Below are 24,344 nucleotides of genomic sequence, written 5' to 3'. Positions count from 1 at the left end.
CTACGATTGGCTAAAATGTGATTGGAATTGGCTGATCACCCTCAAACTTCATATTGGACCGACGCTCATGCCTATTCTATACAAGCCGTGCTTTCACCGAATGGCATGCCACTTTAATTCCCTTCCATTTTCTTAATCAAAGGTTCGATGTTTGCGAAAAGAAAAAAAAAAAAAAAAGATGTATGGGCTAGCTTGTGTGTTTGCTTTAGTTTGGAGAGAGCTCAGCTATAAAAAGGAGAGGAAGCCAAGCCTTAGTGCATACGAGTTAATACTTTACCTGACACTCGTTCTCCCCTCCATCCTTTCCAAAATGCAGACGAAGCTGCAAGAAGCTCCAGAACCGCCCACCATCGACGAGCTTTTCAGAGCAGCCATGAGTCGCAAATGGGACAGCATTGTGCATGCTTATTCCTACCACTCCCAGAACATCATTGAGAGTTACAATGCCTGCAGCATCAAGCTGGACACTGCACTGCACATTGCTGTAGCCAATAGCCAGTCCAAGTATGTACGCGACATAGTTGAGAAAACACCCAAAAAAGATGTTTTGGAGATCCTAAAGATGAAGAATCGTCAGGGAAATACACCTCTTCACTTGGCGGCAGCAATTGGGAACTTGGATATGTGCAGTTGCATAACTCTCAAGGACCAACGCCTCATTGCTGAAAGAAATGAAGAAGGTTCGTATATACAAAGAATAATACAGGAGAAATTAACTAAATATTCACATTATGTTTTCAGTCTTAGTATAGCATAAGATCATCATGATTATGTCTAAAAATACCTACATTTCGCCTTGATTTCATGCCTGGCTCTGAATGATAACGACTTAAAATTATAGCAAAGTCATCGACAAAGTAATACTAAATATTAGATACGTCATTTTCAGGTCCAGACCATCTGTTACAATTACTGTTGGCTTGGCGAATCTTGAGCATTATATCCATGTACCTATGAGTCGTCCTCAAAGTTAACTTTAGCCTCTGTTTTTCTTTTCACAAATTACAGGTGAGACTCCGCTTTTCCTTGCTGCCAAACGCGGCCAAGAGAAAGCATTCTTTTACTTGGAATACTGTTACAAGACGATCATTAACCAGGACATCATCGACATGCTGATCAAGAAAAAGGAGAACCGCGGCATCGACACCGTTCTTCACTCTGTCATCAAAGGAGAACACTACGGTGAGCTCGAATGTTATTATTATACATTTAGGTGCATTGTCAAGAATGATTGATGATGCGATCTTTACTTTACTCAATTGATGTGCTTTTTATTTTTCTGGGATGATTTTTGACAGGGTTTGCACGTCGGATTATAGAATCTTACCGACAACTGGTGGACAAAGTAAATAATGAAGGATTGACACCCCTTCACGTACTGGCTCTTCAGCCTCATTCATTCAAGAGCCGCGCCCATCTAGGCCTCTTTCAGCGCATTTTCTACAAATGTACGTATGACGTACTTCACTTCATCTCACCGATCATATTTCTGCAATTCTTTTTCCCTGATTCTTAGGAGAAATTATTCTTACCGGAATAGAGCCGTTTCACCTTCTTTCAACTTTTATTGGGCCGATTGATAATGAAAGCCATGGTTACTTTCTTGTGAGAAGGCATAATCACTGGAGCGCACACGTGGTCGGCAGAGCAGGACAGAGAGGAGTTTAAAGCAATTGATCAGCCGGACAGAGACGTTCTCAAAAGCCTGCCTGATAACTACAGAATGTGCGGAGAGATCTATAAAAAAATGCTGAAGAGCTCTAAATTCATCCTTACATTTGGTTTGTTTTCTCCCCCACACAATCTTTCTGCTCTTCCTACTACTTTGCTTAATGAATGACTATTGATCGAAGTTCTAGACTCGATTTAGCACAGACTTGAACCACTATTAAGGATCTCTCGGCCTAATCAAACCTAACCCACCCCGTTAGCAGCTCGGGTCGGGCAGCATGGCCTGAAAGACTTACATTGCTTCTGGTCCACTAATTCGGGAATTTCATCACATTTTCAGTGTATATTTATCCGATTCTTATGTAATGCTTGTACAACTTCCAGGTCGCTGGTGCAATAAAAGTGATGGAACAAAGAATAAAAGTGAAGGAACAAACAATGAGGCAAACTTAGAAGGTAACTAAGCCTTAACCTGAGGATGGGGAAAGTGGCACAAGCCTCTGGTTTTTGGTTCGATGCTCACCGATAAAACACCATTCTGACAGTTTTCTATTATTAGGATTTTCAAAAAGGAGAGGAAAGGGGAAAAAAAAAGAGTCAAGTGTTCTCTCAAAAGCATATCTAAATAATTTTCTTTTTCGATTATAGGAAGGTTCATTGACCTATTATTAGAGAAATGAAACTAAAAATAAGCGGGCCGGACAAGAAAAATCCCATTAGACAAGATTGCTCCTCATGATACCATGTATCCTTTTGTTGCGTCTACAAAATTTTATTGTATGAATGATTACCAGAAAAATTGTTTCATATCTTAATGCAATATAATTGACTCATTAATCTTAAACACAATGTTGTAGGAGGACACCAAGGACCGACTACGGAGCCCCATAAACCCTCCACGACATTCTGCGACGTACTACTCCAGATATTGGAGTTCATAGCTTACGTGCCCCTCCATTTTCTTGGTATCTGTGAGTATTGACCACTGATAGATCTCCCTTGATTCATTATTCCGCGAAATAAATTACAGATTTATTAACTACTTGGTCGATATTATTCTTCTGGGAGAGTGCTTTAGTCAGAATTTAGCCCCATCCACATATAAACCACAAATGCTAGTAATTTATTTATAAATTATAATATAATCTATTGAAAAAGTAGCTATTGAAGAAGTATACACACACACACACACTCTCTAATATATCAGCAATATATATGTGTGCCAAATACTGAAGTTGAAGTTTCTCCCATAGTTTGATAAATCCTCCTAAAGTAACCGGAAAAGTCCTTCGTGGTTGCGTCTCATAGTTTTTTAGGAAGCAGGGAAAGTAGGGATGTTATTGAAGGAATTATAACTCCAATTGGATTAAACGAATGAATAGGAAGAAATATTAAAGATTTGAATGAATTATAATATATAAAAGCCGGAGAGCGAAAGGAGGATGCACGACATAACTTAATTATTCAATTTTTAATTTCACGTTGAATTGACCTCCCAAATCCACTTCGAACTTTTATAATATTTTATTTATATCACATTCGACGTACTTTAAAATTTTAATTACATTATTTTTATGTAATAATATATAATTATTTCTTTTTGAAAAGTTAATGCTGCGTTTAGTTTGTAAATAACATTTTAAAATTAGATTTTGATTTTGAAAAAGAGTGATATAAATGATTATGTATGTGACCCACTCTTTGACTTTGTATGAGTTATGTGATTTTGATTTAAAAAAATGGGGCTCATCCTTTGATTTTGTATAAGTTATTTTGTTTTGTTGTGCGTATAATTTTATTTTATTGTGAGTAGAATTAAGTTAAAGTAAGATTTTAAAATGTAACTTTGAATCCAAAAGAGGCTTAAAAATTTTCTCAATGTTGAAAAGACCACCTTGAACTATTTGCCTCTTTTCAAGTTTGATGTGTCCAACGTCCTATAAATACCATACCCAAAAATCTTTTTTTTTAATTTTCTTTTTACTCGCTATAGTTTTTCCAACGTCTTGCAGGTTACTGTCTATAGTATTTATTATGCTTACTTGGTAAGATATATAATTTCGAACATACATTTTCTTTCTATATATAATCATCTGTATGTTATATGTGTTAAGTATCTACTTTTAGTCATACAACAAATGACAAAAAGTTATCGCGGATAGGAACTAGTCTATATTCTATATGTAATATATAATGCCTTGACAATAAGTCGCCACTTGTGCTAAAAGCTCACATTCTTTTCCGACTTTTCACATTCTTAACTTAACATCAAATAAGTAAGACACCAGTCAATAAATCTCAATAAATAACTTAAATTAATTATCGGATAATACTAATTAATGCACAATCAATCTAATAAAATTATTATCTAATAATTTATGTGCAATATATAACAATTGGTCTAATAATTCTGGAATTTCGCCACATTTTTAGTATATATTTATCCGATTCTTATGTAATGCTTGTACAACTTCCAGGGCGCTGGTGCAATCAAAGTGATGGAACAAACAATAAGGCAAACTTCGAAGGTAACTCAGCCTTATCCCGAGGATGGGGAAAGTGGCACAAGCCTCTGATTCTTGGTTCGATGCTCACTGATAAAACACCATTGTGACAAGGGAAAAAAAAATCTTATCCTTTTCTATTAGGATTTTCAAAAAGGAGAGAACGAAAAAAAGAAAAGAAAAAAGAGAGCCAAATGTTCTCTCATAAGCATATCTAAATAATTTTCCTTTTCGATTATCATGGAGGTGCATTAACCTATTTTTAGGGAAATGAAGCTAAAATAAGCAGACCGGACATGAAAAATCCCATTAGACAAGATTGCTTCTCATGACACCATATTCTCTTTTCTCGTGTCTACACAATTTTATCGTATGAATGATTACCAGAAAAATTGTTTCATATCTTAATGGAATATAATTGACTCATTAATCTTAAACACGATGTAGTAGAAGGACACCGAGGACCGACTACAGAAGGCAATACTACGGAGCACTATAAACCATCCATGGCATTCTGCTACGTACTATTCCAGAGATTGAAGTTCATGGCATACGTGCCCCTCCATTTTCTTGGTATCTGTGAGTATTAACCACTGATAGATCTCCCTTGATTCATTATTCTGCGAAATAAATTGCAGATTTATTACCTACTTGGTCGATATTATTATTCTGGAAGAGTGCTTTAGTCAGAATTTAGCCCCATCCACATATAAACCACAAATGCTATTACTTTATTTATAAATTATAATATAATCTATTGAAAAAGTAACTATTGAATAAGTATATACACACACACACTAATATATCAGCAAAATATTTCTGTGCCAAATACTGAAGTAGAAGTTTCTCCCATAGTTTGATAAATCCTCCTAAAGTAACCGGCAAAGTCCTTCGTGATTGCGTCTCATAGTTTTTTAGGAAGCAAGCTAAGTAGAGATGCTAAAGATTTGAATGAATTATAACTCCAATTGGGTTAAATGAATGAATAGGAAGAAATATTAAAGATTTGAGTGAATTATAATATATAAAAGCCGGAAAGTGAAAAGAGGATGCGCAACATAATTTGATTATCCAATTCTCAACTTCACGTTGAATTGACCTCCCAATTCCAATTCAATGAACTTTTACAATATTTTATTTATGCTACATTCGACTTATTTTATAAATTTGATTATATTATTTGTATGTAATAATATATAATTATTTCTTTTTGATAAATTAAAATTTTTCTCAATATTGAAAAGACCATCTTGAAGTATGTGCCTCTTTTCAAGTTCGATGTGTCAAACGACCTATAAATATCATACACAAAAATCTAATTTTTTATTATCTTTTTACTCTTTATAGTTTTTCCAGCGTCCTGCAGGTTACTATCTATAGTATTTATTGTGCTTACTTGGTCAGATATATGATTTCGAACATACATTTTCTTTCTATATATAATCATCTGTATGTTACATGTGTTAAGTATCTACTTCTGGTCATACAAAAAATGACAAAAAGTTACCGAGGATAGCAACTAGTCTATATTCTTTATGTAACATATAATGCCTTGACAATTCACTCGAAGTCGCCATTTGTGCTTTTTTTTTTGCCAGATAAAAAGGTTAAATTGGGTTATTAGCCTGCTGTGGCTATGCCAACTAAGGAAACCCGATCACTACGGAACATTCATTTCGCCATAGCTCACTAAGACTTAACCCAATTAATCACCGCAACCACACCATCACACTAATGAATTAAGTTCAAGGTCCACTGGATTAAGCATTATGAGCCGGCCACCGCCAGCCCATAATACACCCACATAATGGCAAGCTCTACGTCCTCAGTAAGGTTCGAACTCGTGATGCTCAAGTGGAACATTTGGAGTTTAACCACTAGACCACCGTGCTGGTGGTAAGTCACCATTTGTGCTAGAAGCTCACATTCTTTTCCGACTTTTCACATTCTTAACTTAACATCAAATAAGTAATTACATCAAATTACATCAATCAACCACAACGAATCTCAATAAATAACTTAAATTAGTTATCGGATAATACTAATTAATGCACGATCAATCCAATAAAATTATTATCTAATAATTACAATATATAACAACTGAAGGATTCATTAGAATCTCCCACATATGCTAGAAAGATAAACATGGATTTCTCATTAACCGATCACTTGTTCGCAAAGGATTGCAACTAATAAAAGTTAAAACTTTCTTGAGTTAAATAAATTAAAATTATTAAAATATCTCTGTTGGAATTAAGATAAAAATTTAGCAATTTTCTTGAAATTAATTTAGATATGATAGTCATAAAATTTTAACTACATAAGGAACAAAAAGGAAATAAAAGTTTCATATTTAAATGACGACAAATTACTATATTTGAAGTCAAATATTTACAGATACTTGAACTTAACATTAATTAATTACAATTCTGCATTATCTAATAATATTTCTTATTTTCAAGAAAATTTTAGCATTAAATAACCATAAATATTATTATCTGATGATAAATTTTAATTCCAATAGAATTTTTAACTTTATAAGTTATAAATTAATTTTTCATAAATGGAAAAGATTTTCCAAAATTTAAAAAAAATTATCATCTCATTGAACGCAACATGTTTATATTTTTAAAAATCAAATTAACTATTAATAAAACTTATTAATTTCAGTCCAATGATCCCCGCGCGTGGGTGTATAGTCCAGTCTATATGAAGGCCAGTGCCTATCTTGATTACTTTTTAAGTTTGATCGACTAGAAAATGCCCCTCTAACTCTTGCAAAGTTTGTATTGAATTCCACCAAGAAAAAAAAGATTCTTCTTGGAGGCAATCCCTTCCTTTGATTTGCTTCTCCTTCTTCCTCTGCCTTTCGCCCATTCTCTCTCTTCATTTGCAGAGAAAAATATGTCTCTTCCCTCAAGTCCCAAACTAAAAGCTTTTACCATTGATTGCATTTAAACAATTGAGATGATTGAGCTATTCACAAAATATATATGTATCTATATTAAGAAGCTTTAACTAGGAAATTAGGAGAGTAGTTGTGTTTTTGGTATTGAATATGATAACCTAGAATGACATAGATTGTTCTATTAGACCAGAGCGCAAATGAGACTTAATTTATCATGATATTTTTAACATAATAAAATAGTTGAAACTTGAAGCCATGTTCAAAGACTGAAGCGATCTTTCAGACGGGACCGACATTCGAAATTTTTATAAGTTTTCATTCCTTAGTTTTAGTAATTAAATAGATATATGATTTCATTGCCTTTTATTTTTTCATCTACAAGATTATCAAAATTATTAATAGTGCCGCATTGAGTTTTTTTATAGGGATCCTACTTTTTTATTATGTGGAGTTGAAGAAAAAGCACCAGCTAGCTAAAATAGTGTTGAAGGAGCTGCTGGCATCAGGCAATAGACCTAAACAAGCTTCAGCGTCAGCCAATAGACTTGAACGAGCTTATGCATCATGCATTGGACCTGAAAAAAGTACACACGTTATTACCTTAACCTTGTTATGTCTCTCTCTCTCTCTCTCTCTCTCTCTATGGCAATAGCTCAGAACCTCGTACACATAAATGATGCGAAATACTAATTATTGTCTTTCCTATCTAGTTCATAGATAATGGATAAATTGCAGAAAATACTTCTATAGCTTGGAAACAATGAATACTGACTGCCCCAGCTCCTTTTAAAAGAGAGCGGTGTATTGGCGAGGAAGGTTATAGCTAAAGAATTTATCATTCTTAAATAGGGTCACCTTGAGAAAGAGCATGGAATGCAGTGACGCACGCCTCACCTGATAACTAAGTGGTTTCAATTTTTAATTTTTGTTTCATCCGAGAAGTTGTTGGGTGATCCTACCTTATCACGTGGCGTGAGAAAATACCAATTAAATTGTTTGAAACCGGGGAATTGGTATTAATCACTCCAATAATTGCTGCAATTGTTCTTCATTAAATAAATTTTAGTGGTTCTTCATTGCCAAGTCAATATGAGGCAGAACAATGCACGGATGTGTCGCATATTCAATGTAAATGTGACGGAGCATACAATGTAAATATTACAGGGCCAAAATATAATCAATCCAGTGAACCGCGCTACCGAGGAGAGACACCATTACTGACGGCGGCAAGGCTGGGTATCCATGAAATTGTGGGGGCTATACTCAAGAAGTTCCCAGAGACCATCGAAGATAAGGATTACAAGAAGAAGAACGTGGTGCTGTTGGCAGCGGAGAACCGGCATAAAAAAGTGTACAGGCTCTTAGAGAAAAAGAGGATGCTGCAAGAAAGCATCTTCTGTCAAGTCGATGCCAACGGCAACAGTGCTCTGCACTTGGCTTCTCGGTATAATAAGAATCAACCCTGGCACCTTCCTGGGCCAGCACTGCAGCTGAAATGGGAAATTACATGGCATGAGGTAAATATATATACTTCTCGATCAGTTAGAGATCGGGTATTGATTAGACATTAAACTGGATCACGGCAAATTGTTAGTAACTTCTTTCAGAAGCAATTGCAATTAATCTTTTGTGTTTCTTTCATGGTGGTGGTGTGGTCGACTGCAGTATGTTGAAGACTCAGTGCCATCAAACTCCTTTGCTCTTCGAAACAATGACCGAAAGACTGCTAAGGAGCTCTTTGATGAATCACACGAAAAACTAAAAGAAGAAGGACAGAAGTGGCTCACTGATACCTGTCGCGCATACTCGTTGATCTCAATTCTGATTGCAACAGTTTCCTTTGCCACATCGTCGACCATTCCTGGAGACTACGATGAAGGGAAACCGGTGAGTGAGCAATATGCCAGGCTTATAAAATGTCCCTATTCCATGTAAATTGATGGTGTAATTTGCCTCAGACATTATGATTTCTGCAGATTGTTGGCTATGATCTTACTTGTATTGTTTCAGAAACTTGAACCGGAGTTCGCATTCAGTGTCTTCACCATCTCTTCGCTCATCGCCCTCTGCACTTCCATGACTGCCACGGTCTACTTCATCGCCATTCTCACGTCTCAACAGGAGCTGGAGGACTTTGCACTAACACTGCCCAGTCGTCTTCAGACCGGCTGGACCTTTCTCTTTGCATCCATTACTAGCATGCTGATCTCTTTCGGCTCGGGATTTTACTTCAATGTGAGGCACAAGCTGGAGAATGCTGCATACCCGATATTTGCTGTGATGTGCTTGCCGGTGACCGTGTTCGCAATCTCTCAACTCAAGCTGTTCATTCACCTAAATGCTGCCCTTATCCTCGGGCAAAGCAAGAAGCCAATTCGTCACTGTCCCATTGATGATGATTATTAGTAATTCTATCTGAGTGATATATAGTATTTGGAATGCTAATAAAAAAGAAAAAAAAGACTAGGATGTTGCATTGAGTGAATGCTGTCTGGTTTGATGTGAAAGGGTGAAGATCATGTCGATTCTGCCCCTTATTTATATATGTTTAAGATTTACAAATATTTAAGATTTACATATCATTATAATTTTGCAATGCAATGTGTGATTCAAATGAACGTTTCTCTGTAAGTCCATGAGTTTTTCTTTGCTTGGGAGCAGTTGGTCGCTGAACCCTCACCCCCCTCGCACATGTATTGGCTGGACACTGGACCATGGTTTAGCCCAAGAAGACACAAGACTGGGATTGAATCTTTTCAAACTTATTTGTCATGTAATGCCGAATTTTATTTTTATTTTTGTTTTTCAATAAATGGTCTAGATAAATAAAGGAGTAAAAATTTGTCTCAATACATTGAAAATAATTAAATGGTCTAAATACATGGAAAAGGTGAAGCAGGAAATTTATTTATCCAAATCCAAAATGTAAAGCTGGAATTATTTAAAATTGAGAAACTGTTCTTTTAGCTTCATGTTTTTATAAGGAAAATTCTACGATAGAACGTCAAATTATGTTTAATAGTGGAACACTAATTTTTTTAGTCCTTTTAATATTAAAGATAATGTTTTGGCCCCAGATCTTTCAATGACGTCACAAATTCTTCTGTAAAGTACAATAAAATTGGAGGGTCACTTACATGTTGATGGCGTGTCATTGACGCGAATATGAACTAAAACCCACTTACAGGTCGATGACATGTTGCTAACATGTCCGGCTTATATTATGCCGATTTTCTTTAAAAATTGATTTTTATGGTCCGATTCGATGAGGTGGCAATGATGGGTAACGTGGCAAAATGTGATTGGTATATATGGCAAGAAGATTCGAGAACAGCGGTACAGTATTCTAGGTGAAAATTGTGAAATGAAATGATAAAAGACTAGAAATACTAGGGTACAATATGTAAATAATGGATTAATGAGATCAAAAGTTGATATGATCTAATGATTGAAATTAATATTTCATCATAGAACATAAGTTCAGGTTCCATTGTAGAATCTACCATTTTTATGAGATAGATTCTACAATGGAACCTAACTTGTGTTCAATGATGAAACATTAATTTCAGTCATTAGATCTTACCAACTTTTAATTTCATCTGTCCATTATTTACAGATTTTGCTCCTAGTATTTCTTGTCCTTCATATTTTCATTTCGCAATTTTCGTATACAATACCATACGACCATTCTCGAATCTTCCCGCTATATGTACCAATCTCATTCCGCCATGTTACCCATTATCGCCACGTAACCAAACTGGACCATAAAAACCGATTTAAAAAAAAATCAGTCTAATATAAGTCCAACACGTCATCGACATGTAAGTGGGTTTAAATTTATGGACACGCCATCGACATGTAAGTGACCCTCTAATTTTATTGTACTTTACATGTGGCCTGATGGATTTGTGACGCCATTAAAAGTTCTATAGACCAAATTATTGTTTTTAATATTAAAAGGACAAGGAAAAAAAACTAATGTTCTACCATGAAACATAATTTGACGCTCTATTATAGAATTTACCTTTTTATAATGCCAAAACTACAGCGTTGATCATGTAAGTTTGACCAATTTTAAAAAATAGAGTCCTATATATAAGTTTCAATTTAGTTAAATTAGTCTCAAAAGTTTTATGCGTTATAAAATTTTTTTTAGTCCAAATCGTGACTAAATGTTAATGGGTGATGAAGTAAACATTTAACGGGTGAAATAAGAAAGTTAAATAAATTAAATTTACCCTGATAACATACAAAGGAATATAAAGTACATCGGTTTCACGTCATGAAAAAGTTAGGACAAGTATCGCTTTATTCAAACACTATGTAAAAAAGTAAGGGCAAGTTTCAACTGACAACACGGTCATTTTATTTTTACTTTTTACGAGGTAAGTATTTTATTTTAATTTCACTTGATAACACGAAAATTTTGAATTTGTCACCATTAAATATAAAGTCAACTTTTTATAAAAGAAATGTGACAGAAAGTTAATGCGGCACCATTTTTACTCCCTTGCACATGTAAAAGGGAAAATCGTGCTATGTTAGTTTTTCAAAAGTGGTGTTAGAACATGAAAAAAGGTATAGGAAAAAGCTCTGTTTGGCATCAGCCGTCGACCCACCTCCTGCAAATGTGAGGTGCCATGTCGGTCTTGCGCCACATTTTTTACGGGAAGTTTCATCTGCAATCTTTAATGTTTTCGTAAAGCAGGTCAACCCAGTTCTCCAAAGACAGTCAATCTTCTCAAAATTATTGATAAACCTCATCAAAATATTCAAGACGCCCAAGGCAAGTGTTAAACTAGATTCCAGTTGATCCCCTCGCTAGCGATTCCCTTCAAACTGAAGTCTTGATTCGTATATTCACACGACGACTATTTAACGAAATTTTTTTTTTGGGTTGAAAACTATTGATGGATTGCTTGAATGAATGTGGTATGATTTTCAAAGAGAAATAACAAAAGCATTCTAGCAAACTGAAAAAGCTCCATCCCTTGAATTTGTTTGTAGTTTTGTAAAGTTACAGTAGCTTAGGAATTGTTTAGCGTAGTTTCTGTAAGATTCCTCCTAAGAACTCATACTTATCATCAATTATCCTTTACTTTGCCTTCAATTGGCTCCTACTTTCTTACTACAGTTGTGGAGGACTAATTTTATTATCTTCTTTACTGCTTATTACGCGATGGTTGCGCTTATATATATTATAGTGTGAACCATACCGATACCTGATTTCAAGTACTTGATTAATTTAAATGATTATTTTAATGTCATCTTGAATGGGACCCCAGAAACTATTTAAGCTTTATACTTCTTGAAATAGTATGGAGTTCATTCATAGAAACATATTATGGTGGCCCATGTTAATATAGGGGAGGCTCCATGTTGTTCATATGTATTTTCTATCATGGCATGCAGTTCATATCTTTCATCAGATGATTGCTGGGTTATAAGAACAAGTCTAGCATCTTACTAGAAACCATCGTGGAAAAAATTGCACATTTAAAGTGAGATTGCATCGATTTTTTATAAATAAAGTATCTTCACCATTTCAGTTTTTCTTTGTTTACAATCAATCATCTGCCCTCATAGGTCGTGAGTTTGGCTGAAATGAGATCTATTCATATGCCAATGGTACCTAAGATAGGCAATTACTATAGAATTTTCAATGGTCCCATGAATAATTGGGCTCATTTCCAACTCAAATGCTCAAAATGATAGATTGTGTTATCTAATCTCCTATAAATTGTTAAATTTCTATTCAATATCCTGACATGAGACAAATGACTCTAAAAAAATATAGAACAAAGCAGCAGAAGACTATCCATTTACTGTATTATTCATATGATACCATTTGATGGGAATTATTTTTTTTTTTATGAGTAATGGGAATTATTTTTGACTTATGAGGAAAAGCTGACTAACGAGTATCAAAATTGGGAGCCGAAATGGCCGTACTTGTATGCCATGGATTACTGCTCACTGATTCTCATTTATCATGTATAGATTATATAAATTAATTCTATTGGACCAATGCAATGCTCTTTTTCGGTAAGCTTTCTTTTTTTTTTTTTTGGGTAATCACCAATGCAATGTTCTTTAAAACTCAATAATATAATAAATTAAGTGAATCGCTTTTATTCTAAGATTATGTGGTTATTTAATAATATGACAAACGCCTTCCTCGCACGGGCAATAAACGCTGCTCACTAATAATCTATATCTATACTCTATATAAAAGTTTGATAAATTTGTCTAATTTTCAATATTTTAAAAATACTTTATACCCTTGTGATTTTTTTCCGTACCTTTTTGACTCGTGACTTTTGGTCGCACATTTTCAATATATATATATATATATATACCGACCATTTCTATTCATTTCTCATTCTCGACGTTTTAATACCAATTTATAGTTTTAAAATTTCGTTACATCATATATTCATTTTTAACTTCTGTTGTTGCAACAGATTCATACGTTCTTTGTCTCATCGCTATGAATCACGTGATTATTTTCAAAGCTTTATGTTTCCTCAATTTCTGTTCAAAAAAATATTTGCATCCTTCGTGAATTTCCACATTCCTTTCATACATTTTACTTGGACACTTTTGGTGTGCTATGTTATTATGACTTTTTCTCACACACTTTCTATTCTCTATTCATCGCTCATTCTCAACATCCGTTGCCTCACATGTTTTATCATATACTGTCTTAGCCTAGTCAAACTCTGTACATCTCTTCTAAAGTACGACACTTCCCAAAAATGTTTTTCCAACTTTTTTTTCCTTTTTGCCTTGGTAAATTAATAATATTACTTGTCAACACCCCATTTTAGTTCACCGGCTCCAAGATAGGACATCAGCAAGGCTCCCGACTAGGACTCTAGAACTCTAACAAAAATGGCGAGGGCAACATATGGAATTTTGTGGCACACACAGTCGATCCCGAAGAGTAAGACACAAATTATCAACGTTCAAACTGAAGGCAGTGGAAAAAAGAACAACTCGCATCTTTGTATCGTTTTCTTCGATGAGAACGATCATCTTCATGGGTCCTAGAGCCAAGTTCAATATTTTTAGATCAAGGTTTGGTGAGTCAGGGACATTTCAACACAAAAATCACATCGAGAACCCATTCGAGCAAAGTGATAAAATTCGTGGGAGCTGGGGTGCCCAAACAGTGAATATAGCAGCTCAAGCATGGGATTCGACGCATCATATCACGATCAATCTTGAACCTAAAAGGGTGAATCTCATATGTTTGACCTAGAAAATCGAGTTAGGTTCGATTTGACGGGTCATTCATCCCAAGATTCAATACGGAGAGAGAGTTATGAATTTTTGAGCTCACCATGCCCGAAACTGTTAAACCAGGACAGACTCTGCCAGTCGATGGAGAAAATCCATAAAAAATTCAATTCTTCGTATTTTCAAGCATGGCCAACGTCAGTGGACTCCCAATTCACTGAAGATTCAGAAAATAAAAAAAAATGGGAGATGTTTTTTGCTAGATTAGTACAGAATCGAATATTTTCTCACAGGTCAGGACCAAATCTCTTGGTTTAGGCAAGCTGTGGAAGAAAAATTGTTTCGGGTACTTCCCGAGGTCGAACGATCTTCAAAATTTACAAGGATGTGCCCAAATCATGTAGGGATCAAGGAAAAATATCAGAGAGACCAAAGGCTGATGAGAAGTTCGGAAAAATTTCAGATTGACCGCTGGTCAGAGCCTTGCACCTTCTGCTTTGGCTGAGCAAGGTGAAGTATACACCATCCTTTCCTCTCTTCCTCACGCCACCTTTTCCCTCTGCTGTAGCTTGTCATCTCCCACCAAAAACTTTGTCTTCTTCTGCTTTCCTTCTCCATGCAAAAGAAAAAGGAAAGGACAGACAGACGAAGCAGAAAAAAAAAACGAAAAAGAGAGGACGGGAGCAATGACAGACTATCCCTCAACTCCCTCACTAACCCACAGTTGCCTCACGTTCTTCTTCCTCTCAACTTCCCCCAACACACTCCCGGTCTCTTCCTCTAAGCTGAGAAAACCTTCAGCTCCCTCCAAACCTTCAGTTCCCTCTCAGTTATCTCACTCTCTCCCTCCCTCGGTCTCCCTTGGCAGCCATCACCACACTTGAACCGGCTCCATCACCTCCCATCTTTGCACCTCACAGCTCCCTTTCCTTCTCGGCTCCTGCACGAAAATACAAAAAAAAAAAAAAAAAAAAGAAACATGACAGCAGTCCACCATTTTTCTCCTTCCAGGACCCGAGACTACCTTCATCACCTTTCTTCTTCATCTCTCGGCTCAAATCGGCTCTTCGGGGCTTCCTCCTCGGCAACGCCCATCCCCTCTGACCACCATTTTCAACATCATTGGACCGTCTCCTTCTTTTTCTCGGTCCTGCTCCTCCTTGATACCAGCCAGCTTAACTCTGTCTCACATGACTGCCCCGATCCGCATTTCCTTGTCCCGAAGCTAAGTCTCCCCCTCTCTCTTTTACTCTTGTTCATTTTTACTCTCGATCGTCATTACCTGTTGCTATGGCTGTCCATTTCTATCTTTTGAAGGTTTTTCTGTGCTGTTTTGTAGAAGCTTTGAAGGGTTTGCGAAGTTTATACGGTTCCCCCCCGATATTAGCTCGGGAAAGGTATGAAAACTCGACTTAGTAGCATGTTTAGGGCTCCATTTTTGAACATTAATGCTTGCTTGGATGATGATAATGCGGAATGAACATTCGTTGACCGTGTTGATGAGCAGAATAATTTTTAAAACTCGTTTTTATAAACTTTCCAGTTTGTCTCAGTTCAGTCCTTGCAACTTTTTTTCCAATTTTCAGATCAGCCCCCAATTTTTAAATTCGTCTCAAACAAGTCCAGGGGCATTCTTAGCATTTTCCGATCAATCCCTGAATTTTCCAGAATTTTTCAATCATTCCAGGGAACTTTTCAATCTGTTTCAGTTTAGTCCCTGGAAAATTTTCCACTTTTCAGATCAGCCCCCAATTTCCAAATTCGTCTCAAACAAGTCTAGGGGCATTCTTAGCATTTTCCGATCAATCCCTGAATTTTCCAGAATTTTTCAATCATTCCAGGGAACTTTTCAATCTGTTTCAGTTTAGTCCATGGAACATTTTCCACTTTTCAGATCATCCCCCAATTTCCGAATTCGTCTCAAACAAGTCCAGGGGCATTTTTAGCATTTTCCGATCAATCCCTGGATTTTCCAGAATTTTTCAATCATTCCAGGGAACTTTTCAATCTGTTTGAGTTTAGTCCCTAGAATATTTTCCACTTTTCAGATCAGCCCTCAATTTCAAAATTCGTCTCAAACAAGTCCAGGGGCATTTTTACCATTTTACGATCAATCCCTGAATTTTCCAGAATTTTTCAATCATTCCAGGGAACTTTTCAATCTGTTTCAGTTTAGTCCTTGGAACATTTTCCACTTTTCAGGTCATCCCCCAACTTCCAAATTCGTTTTAATCAAGTCCTGGGCCATTTTAGCCTTTTCCAAGCAGTCCCTGAATTTCCGGAATTTTTTTATCATCCCAAGGAACTTTCGATTTGTTTCTGTTTAGTCCCTGGAACTTTGACCGAATTTCCAAATCAGCCCGGTTCTTTTGAAATTGTTCAATTCAGTCCTTGGACATTTTCTAAAATGTCCAATCCCTCCTGCTTGGATCTCCGGCCGACGATGTGCATGTCCTCATTTATTATGCTTTTGTCTCGTTCGTTATGCGTATATAACATGATAATACGTGCTCTTTTTATGTTTTTCCACTTCGATGAGTCGGTATCGTTTTATCGATTCCGTTAATATTATGTTTGTGTATGCTTGTGTGCGCTTTATCTTGATCATGACGGCACTGACTATGTAAAATATGTATGTTTATCGTGTTTGATATGATCATGTATTATTGCTCCGTATTTAGACGCGTTCTTTTTAATTGAAAAGCCCACATGAATAGGTTTAATCATGCAAACTCGGCCTAAAATTAATCTTTAAATTTCAAGATGGTCGGAAATTAGAGTTTCATCGGACGGTCCACCAATGGCCATTCCGACGGCTCGAAATCCGTAAATTAAAACACTTGACAAATTTTAATTAATGTAATCGATGATTCCACTAACGGAGTAATTGGGACGTTCATGCGATTAATTAACTCACTTAGCCTTAATAACTTTGCACGAATTGGTAATTAATCAGTAACACGCTTCGATAGGGACGCGAAGTCCGTAAAGCAGTAAATGGGGACGCGAAATCCGAATTCGTTTTTAACTTCTGTTGTTGCAACAGGTTCATACGTTATTTGTCTCATCGCTATGAATCACGTGATTATTTTCAAAGCTTTATGTTTCCTCAATTTCTGTTCAAAAAAATATTTGCATCCTTCGTGAATTTCCACATTCTTTTCATACATTTTACTCGCACACTTTTGGTGTGCTCTGTTATTATAACTTTTTCTCACACACTTTCTATTCTCTATTCATCGCTCATTCCCAACATCCTTTGCCTCACATGTTTTATCATATATTGTCTTAGCCTAGTCAAACTTTGTACATCTCTTCTAAAGTACGACATTTCCCAAAAATGTTTTTCCAACTTTTTTTCCTTTTTGCCTTGGTAAATTAATAATATTACTATTTTACCCTTTACTCAAATAATACGAATACTTCTAAACATCCGCATAGGCACAAGCGGGAATTTACATGGTATTAGAGCGGGTTACACTTTCGCTCACACGTGTGGACTCATATCATACCAAATTTAGTTTCAAGGCAGCCACGAGTATGCCTAATGTTTGTTAGGCTCGAAAGTGGCCTGGTCCAGATCCGAGGTTGCTAAAGGGGCACCTCTAGTTAAGCCCGAAAGCGGAGCTCGAGGCTAGTCTGGTGCTTGTCCCCCCTCGCCCGAGTACTGAAACAGATGCTCGGCTCGTGATCAGTTATTGAGGGCTGGTGTTTAAGGGCTCGTGGCATGTGTTGGACTACACATTTCACGTCAGGGCAGATGTTGAGAGATGTTGTCCCACACGAAAAATTTGAGAAAGAAACCACAAGCATATATGTGGTTTCGGTCCAGTAACCTATTCGCTTAAACTTTTGGGTTGTAGATTGGATCAAGTCCGTGTAGATCTAATTGAGAATTTTACATATTAATGTTTTTTTTAAAATATAAAAAACTTTCTGGATTCGTGAACAAGCATTAATTATATTTCAAAAGGATTTTTTCTCAGCAAATTAAATATTTCTCGATGACGCATACCCCATGCCAGACCAGTACCCAATTGAGATAATAATTAAAGTAAATTCTCCGTATACCCCTCACAATTTGGTAAAATATGGGGTGCAACGCTTCCACTGAAAATGTGACACCATTCCTTTAGCTTTGCTAAAACGGTAGCTTATTTGGCATGAGGTCATCATATCTAATTTTCCCATTAATTCTTTTAAAATAAAAGTGATACGAAAGAAAATCGGAAATTAAAAAGGACAAAAAAAAAAGAGATGGAAACCTTCGCAGAATGGGGGACAGACCTCCCCGCTGAGCAAGACTGCCAACGGAATGGCTAAGAGATCTATTGCTAGATATAAAGTTGTGGCCACAACGTAGGTTCGCCATTTCCGTATATTGTGATAGTGAATCCACCATGTCTTGAGCGTACAATAAGGTGTATAATGGAAAGTCTAGACAAATAAGTTTGAGACATGAATATGTGAGACAATTGATTAGGGACGGTGTGATAACTGTTACCTATGTTAGGTCAATTGACAATTTAGCGGACCCATTGACGAAAGGTTTGTCAAGGGATTTAGTTAAGAGTACCACCGCGAAGATGGGTTTAAAACCATTCTAATCGCGTTATTGATAATGGGAACCCTACCTCATTCTAGCTAAAAGTTAGTTTTGAGGTTCAAAGGTAATAACAAGTTATCGAATGACACCGTGCACTAAGAATTAGGATTTAGTGCTTGAGTTTTAGGATAATGAGTTTTACTCTTAATGGATGGACATTAGTTGTCATGAAATCCACCTATATGTACATGAAGTGGTGCCGCTTCAACGAGAGTTCTCTTTATGGTTTCTCTCGTATATGTTCATGAAACGGGATGAGCACATGGCCATAACGGTGCTAAAACAAATAAAACTCTTACTCGAATACTTTACGATTATGTGTGTGACTTTTCCGGTATTGGCTTTAAGAGTGATGGCTCAAGCGATTAGCCACCAATCACTTTGTTGATACTTTGAGAGTTTGCACTAAGGGAGGGTTCAATCTGCGGACACCACTTCTTTATGCATGATCGTTGTGTACTAGTGTTCTGGAATTAGCAATCTAGTGGGGGATTGTTGGAAATTATAGTTTGCAAATTAATTGGATTTTATTAATAGGTCACTTAGTGTGATTCATGAGTACTTGGACAAATTCGGGTTACGAAGTGAATGTTCATTTATTTAATGGATACATTTGATTGTAAAACAAGTAATGTATATGGAAGTGACCATTCATTGGTGATGTTTCATCTAAGAATTACGTCCAATACGAAAGGGTTCTGACTCTTCGATAGTGTACATTCATGGGTGATGTTTCATCTAAGAGTTACGTCAAATACGAAGGGTTCTGACTCTTCGATAGTGTCCATTCATGGGTGATGTTTCATCTAAGAGTTACGTTCAATACGAAGGGTTCTGTCTCTTTGATAGTGTCCATTGAGTGCATATAAATAGAGAGGGTATAGTGCTCAAATGATTAATCACAAATTCCAGAAATTAGAGTGAGAGTTAGGAAATTCCGCGATTTTGTTAATCGAATAAATTTATAAGGTTTCGTTGTATCCCGGGAGGACCTTTGCCTTAACCCTCTAGCAACTAAAGTGTGGGGGCAAATAGTTCTCTTTGAAAAACGTCATTCACGCCTCGAATCCTATCGTGTTAACCATGATTGTTAGAATCGCGATTCGAATCGTAAAATCTTACGATTCTATGATTCAAGGGGTAGCTACCGATTCCGATTCCATGGAATGAATCGGGAAGGTAGAATCGTGACTGAATCGCGATTCGAATCGCAGAATCGTAGAATCAGACCGATTCTACGATTCTAGTTTCAACCCAAAGTCATATGCCCCCTCCCCCCCTCCCCTCGTCTCTCTCATTGTACAACAGTATTGCTCATCGGTTATCTTATTTTATGAAAAGTTTGAAACTTGTCTCATGACTGTAAGTGATAAAGACTTGGAAAGTTTCTGGAACTGCTTCGAATTGGATTCCGACCGATTCCTTATTGCCGTATGGTTTGAGATGATTTAGGCTGAAATTTTTCGACTTTTTTAGGTGCAAAGATGATTTCAAGAAAGGACAGATCAAGAAGAAGTTAGGGAGAAAAAGCAACTTCACCTATAGGATCCGTGACCACGGTACTATATCAATTTTCATTTGAGGTTATTATAGTGGGAGCGCTCTCTTGTGAAGACTAAGCACCATCTGATTTTGACGAACGAAGTAGGAAGCAACAAGATTCATCATTTGATATTTACTTCTACTATTTCTGACATGGGATTTGGTGTGTGTGTGTGTGTGTATATATATGCTGTTTTTTTTAATTATAGGTAGAATCTTACGATTCACGATTCGATTCTACGATTCACGATTCCACGACCCTCGACCGATTCTAGGTAGAATCAGGATTCTGGGTAGAATCAGGATTCTGATAACCTTGGTGTTAACCCCACATTGCCTCTGGATCGATCGTCTCCACACATTTCACCAACAGGCATCGGTAGCCACTCATGACGCTCTTGGGGCAGTGGTGACTCATTGAAGGCCACCTACACTTCCTTTACGAGTTCTTGCCGGCCACAGTTGATGCTGGTGACCTCAGTCAGAAGAGAGGACCCTTCTCGCGATTGTTCCTCCTTATTTTATTTATTTATTTTGCTTTTTCTCCGAGATTGGATGAGTGTGTCCGATATACATACAGGGAAGAAAACTCCTCTGCATATTGATTATAAAATTATAGTTTTTTCTTTTCCAATTGGAGTTCATAGATTAACCGATTGTCCTTCTGGGCTCGGCTTGTTGATCTTTATTGATATTTTCTAGTTCTCCATGTATCGTCTTTGTTATCATTTAATTTTGCATTTAATCTAGGGACTTTGGACCCTTAGTTCGCCCAAAAAAAATAATTTAAAACTAATATAAATGTGAAACACGATGATAATTGTTTGTGTAAATCTTAGTATTCAGAAGTCCATTAATAGGCAAACCGTTGGCTTAGACGTGCATGTATTTGCTTTGATGAAGCATATTTTGATGAGAATGAAGTAGGATATAATTAAATTTTATATAAAGTAAAATAAAATACTTAACATAGAGCCATTGATTCCACTAATAAAAATTTATACTTTATTAGGAACACACATAACTTTCCCAAAACTTATAATTATTTCTGATTAAACCCGCCTCACACTGCTCGAAATTTTTTCAAACGGATTTCTGAGGGAAATTCCCTTGGAAAATTTCTATAAGGGAATTTTACCTCCGAATTTTTTTTTCCTGGAAAAATTTCGAAAATTTCGAATGAAATTTTATGGAAAATTTTGTAAGTAATTCTTAAAAATGAAAAGAGAAAAAGAATTGAACCAGATGACGCATTCTTGTGAACTGATCAAGCTCAAGTCCCCTCACGTGCATGAAGATTTCATACGCCTAGGGTTATTTAAACTAGCCGATAAGCCAGTGTGTTGCCCGGAATTTGTCCGTAGTCATTATTAAGAAAATTTTTAATTGATAACTCGTTATACCGCTTGTTTATTCTTACTTTGTTGATCACTTTTAATAATATTTTTAATTAATGTGTACATTAAAAATAATAATCTCCCCAACAATTTTTCATTTGGCTTAACAATAATTGTACATAGATATATAAATGTGATAATTGTAGTAGCAGTAATAGTAGTAGTAATAGTAGTACTAATAATATAGTGATGATGATGATGATATTCTCCCCAGCAATTATCAAATTTGGCTCAATAATAATTGTATCTATATATATAGATTTTTTAGTAGTAGTAGTGGTACAATTATCACATTTGGCTTAACAATAATTGGACATAGATATATAAATGTGCTAATTGTCGTAGCAGCAGCAGCTGCTACAACAACAATAATAATAATAGCAAAAACAACAACAATAACAATAATGATCAATCGTCTTAGTGAAAATCATGAAAAAATTAGGTATATGAAGAGTCGGTGAATGAGAAACTTCACATTTCGAACTTTTTGATAAATGGCGTAAATAATCATTGCCCCAGCAATCATATATTATATATAGATAGATTTTTGTTAAATAGGTGTAGCAATTATATATTATATATAGATAGATTTCTATTAAATTGGTGAATGCACATGGCAATGCTGCAAGTCCAAGAGGGCAACGTGGCCAAAATTAGAGATGACAATTTCAAAATCATGTGAATATAGGGATTACGATAATTTAGGGAGACCGCAGAGACCCAATTAAGATAATTTAGGGAGAAATTATCAAGATAATTTCGAGAATTCACTAAGCTTTCGCTTTAGTTCCAGGCCCATCATCAAAAATGGTGAAGGTTGTTCTGCTTTACAATAGTCCCATTATTTCTGGACGAGGGGACTTATAATAAGCACTGTTTTCCATTCAAACCATTCTAGAATAAATGGTAAATTACGCTGGTGATCCAAAAAGTTTTATTAATGTATTAGGTTGGTTCAAAAAGTTTTTTTTCTACTTGATGGTACAAAATATTTCAAAGTTGTAACATGATAGTACAAACCGTCATCTCACCATTGACGCCGTCAAACGACGCTGACGTGGCACACTACGTGTCAACTAATTTCTGACGTGGCCGAAACAGTAGACTGACGTGTCAGCTCCTTTCTAATATGGCCGAAATAGTAGACTGACTTGTCAACTCCTTTCTATGCCACGTCAGCGTCGCTTGACGGCGTCAATAGTGAGATAACGATTTATACTATCATGTTACAACTTTGAAACATTTTGTACTATCAAGTAGCAAAAAAAACTTTTTGAATCATTCTGATACATTAGAAAATTTTTTTGGACCATCAGTATAATTTACCGTAGAATAAGAGAGTTATATGGGAGACGAATTGTATCTATATGGCGTCAGCTGGGGCCACATAAGACTTTCTCCTCCTTAAGGCTATAGTTCATTTACTCAAAAATAAATATAAATAAATAAACTTCATCGTCAAATTGGAAATGAAAAACTGAGTGGACAATGTAAGGGGGTCGGAACCACGCCTCGCCCAGGAAGGCTAATCTCAGATAAAAAATTAAGTTTGGACTAGAATTAAGAATTTCTTCAAACGTTAAGTTATATAGTACAATTATCCCATTTTCTTTTGATCTCACCTTTTTTTTTCCATATTCACCCTTATTACTTCAATTTCATTACGTAATGACCATTAGATTAAGGATAAGATAATAAATTCAATACATTAACCAATCACCCCACCTTCCCACCTTTTTCTTCCTCTTCACTTCTCTCTCACTTCTCTTTCCCCCTCACATACACCAACAAATTTTCTCTCCAATTTATTAATTTTTAATACAATTTAATAAAATCCAAGTATAGGGAATCGACTCAACAATCGACGAAGATAATGCGGAAGCAACAAGAAATTACACACAAGATATACATGGTAAACACTTAAAAGCGGTGGAAAAACATTTGAACGAAATATTCACAGGCAAAGGAGGCTCGGTGGTTACTTCTTATTAAGCAAGAAATATGAAGTGAAATACAATACGAGTGCATCCCTAATAGACACAATGGCCAAACATAAACAAGGAATCCTAACCGCCCTGTAGAGATATCCCATCTTAAAAATACTCCAACTCTCTAGACGCTCTCCCCGCACTTTACGTCAAAGCTCTCAATAGATATATATATAGACCTCAATTCTCTCTCAACGTAATATTCTCCATAATCTCTTTCATAATATCTCGAAATACGATATTCTCAAGATATTACCTAAACAAAAGATAGAGTTTCGATTCTACGAAGTAGGAAACAAATCGGGTCAAAATTCAAAAATATAATTCTCAACACCAAGTATTTAATTTATTCGAGCGTAGCGCGGGTTGCGCATCTAATGTAATATATTCTAAATTCAGTACACTTGAATGCTTTATTATTAACCTTGTTGGATACATTGTGATTTATTATTTTATGCAGTAATGGCCTGTGAGCTATCGAAAGAA

The 24,344-nt window shown here is 36.0% G+C and overlaps 1 protein-coding gene across 5 annotated transcripts; it reads left to right on the top strand.

Annotated features, from left to right (window-relative positions):
* The first annotated feature begins 252 nt into the window (after positions 1 to 252).
* LOC116212874 lies at positions 253 to 9,697 on the top strand. Of its 5 annotated transcripts, none has more exons than XM_031547600.1 (12): positions 254 to 680; positions 1,009 to 1,182; positions 1,299 to 1,448; positions 1,614 to 1,781; positions 2,056 to 2,127; positions 2,529 to 2,642; positions 4,149 to 4,199; positions 4,626 to 4,754; positions 7,509 to 7,667; positions 8,248 to 8,600; positions 8,749 to 8,970; positions 9,094 to 9,697. In XM_031547600.1, the coding sequence occupies exons 1-12, from the start codon at positions 311 to 313 to the stop codon at positions 9,487 to 9,489; spliced, it is 2,358 nt and encodes a 785-aa protein (XP_031403460.1). In that variant the 5' UTR covers positions 254 to 310; the 3' UTR covers positions 9,490 to 9,697. The 5 variants fall into 5 exon arrangements, with proteins under 5 accessions (XP_031403461.1, XP_031403462.1, XP_031403460.1 ...); XM_031547599.1 differs by having other exon boundaries at positions 4,623 to 4,754; XM_031547601.1 differs by lacking the exon at positions 2,056 to 2,127 and having other exon boundaries at positions 253 to 680; positions 4,623 to 4,754.
* The last annotated feature ends 14,647 nt before the right edge of the window (positions 9,698 to 24,344 follow it).

The sequence above is a fragment of the Punica granatum genome, chromosome 7 (genome assembly GCF_007655135.1).
Source record: "Punica granatum isolate Tunisia-2019 chromosome 7, ASM765513v2, whole genome shotgun sequence".
Classification (NCBI taxonomy): domain Eukaryota; kingdom Viridiplantae; phylum Streptophyta; class Magnoliopsida; order Myrtales; family Lythraceae; genus Punica; species Punica granatum.
The sequence above is the reverse complement of the archived record's forward strand: the minus strand, read 5'-3'. Positions and strand labels throughout refer to the sequence as shown.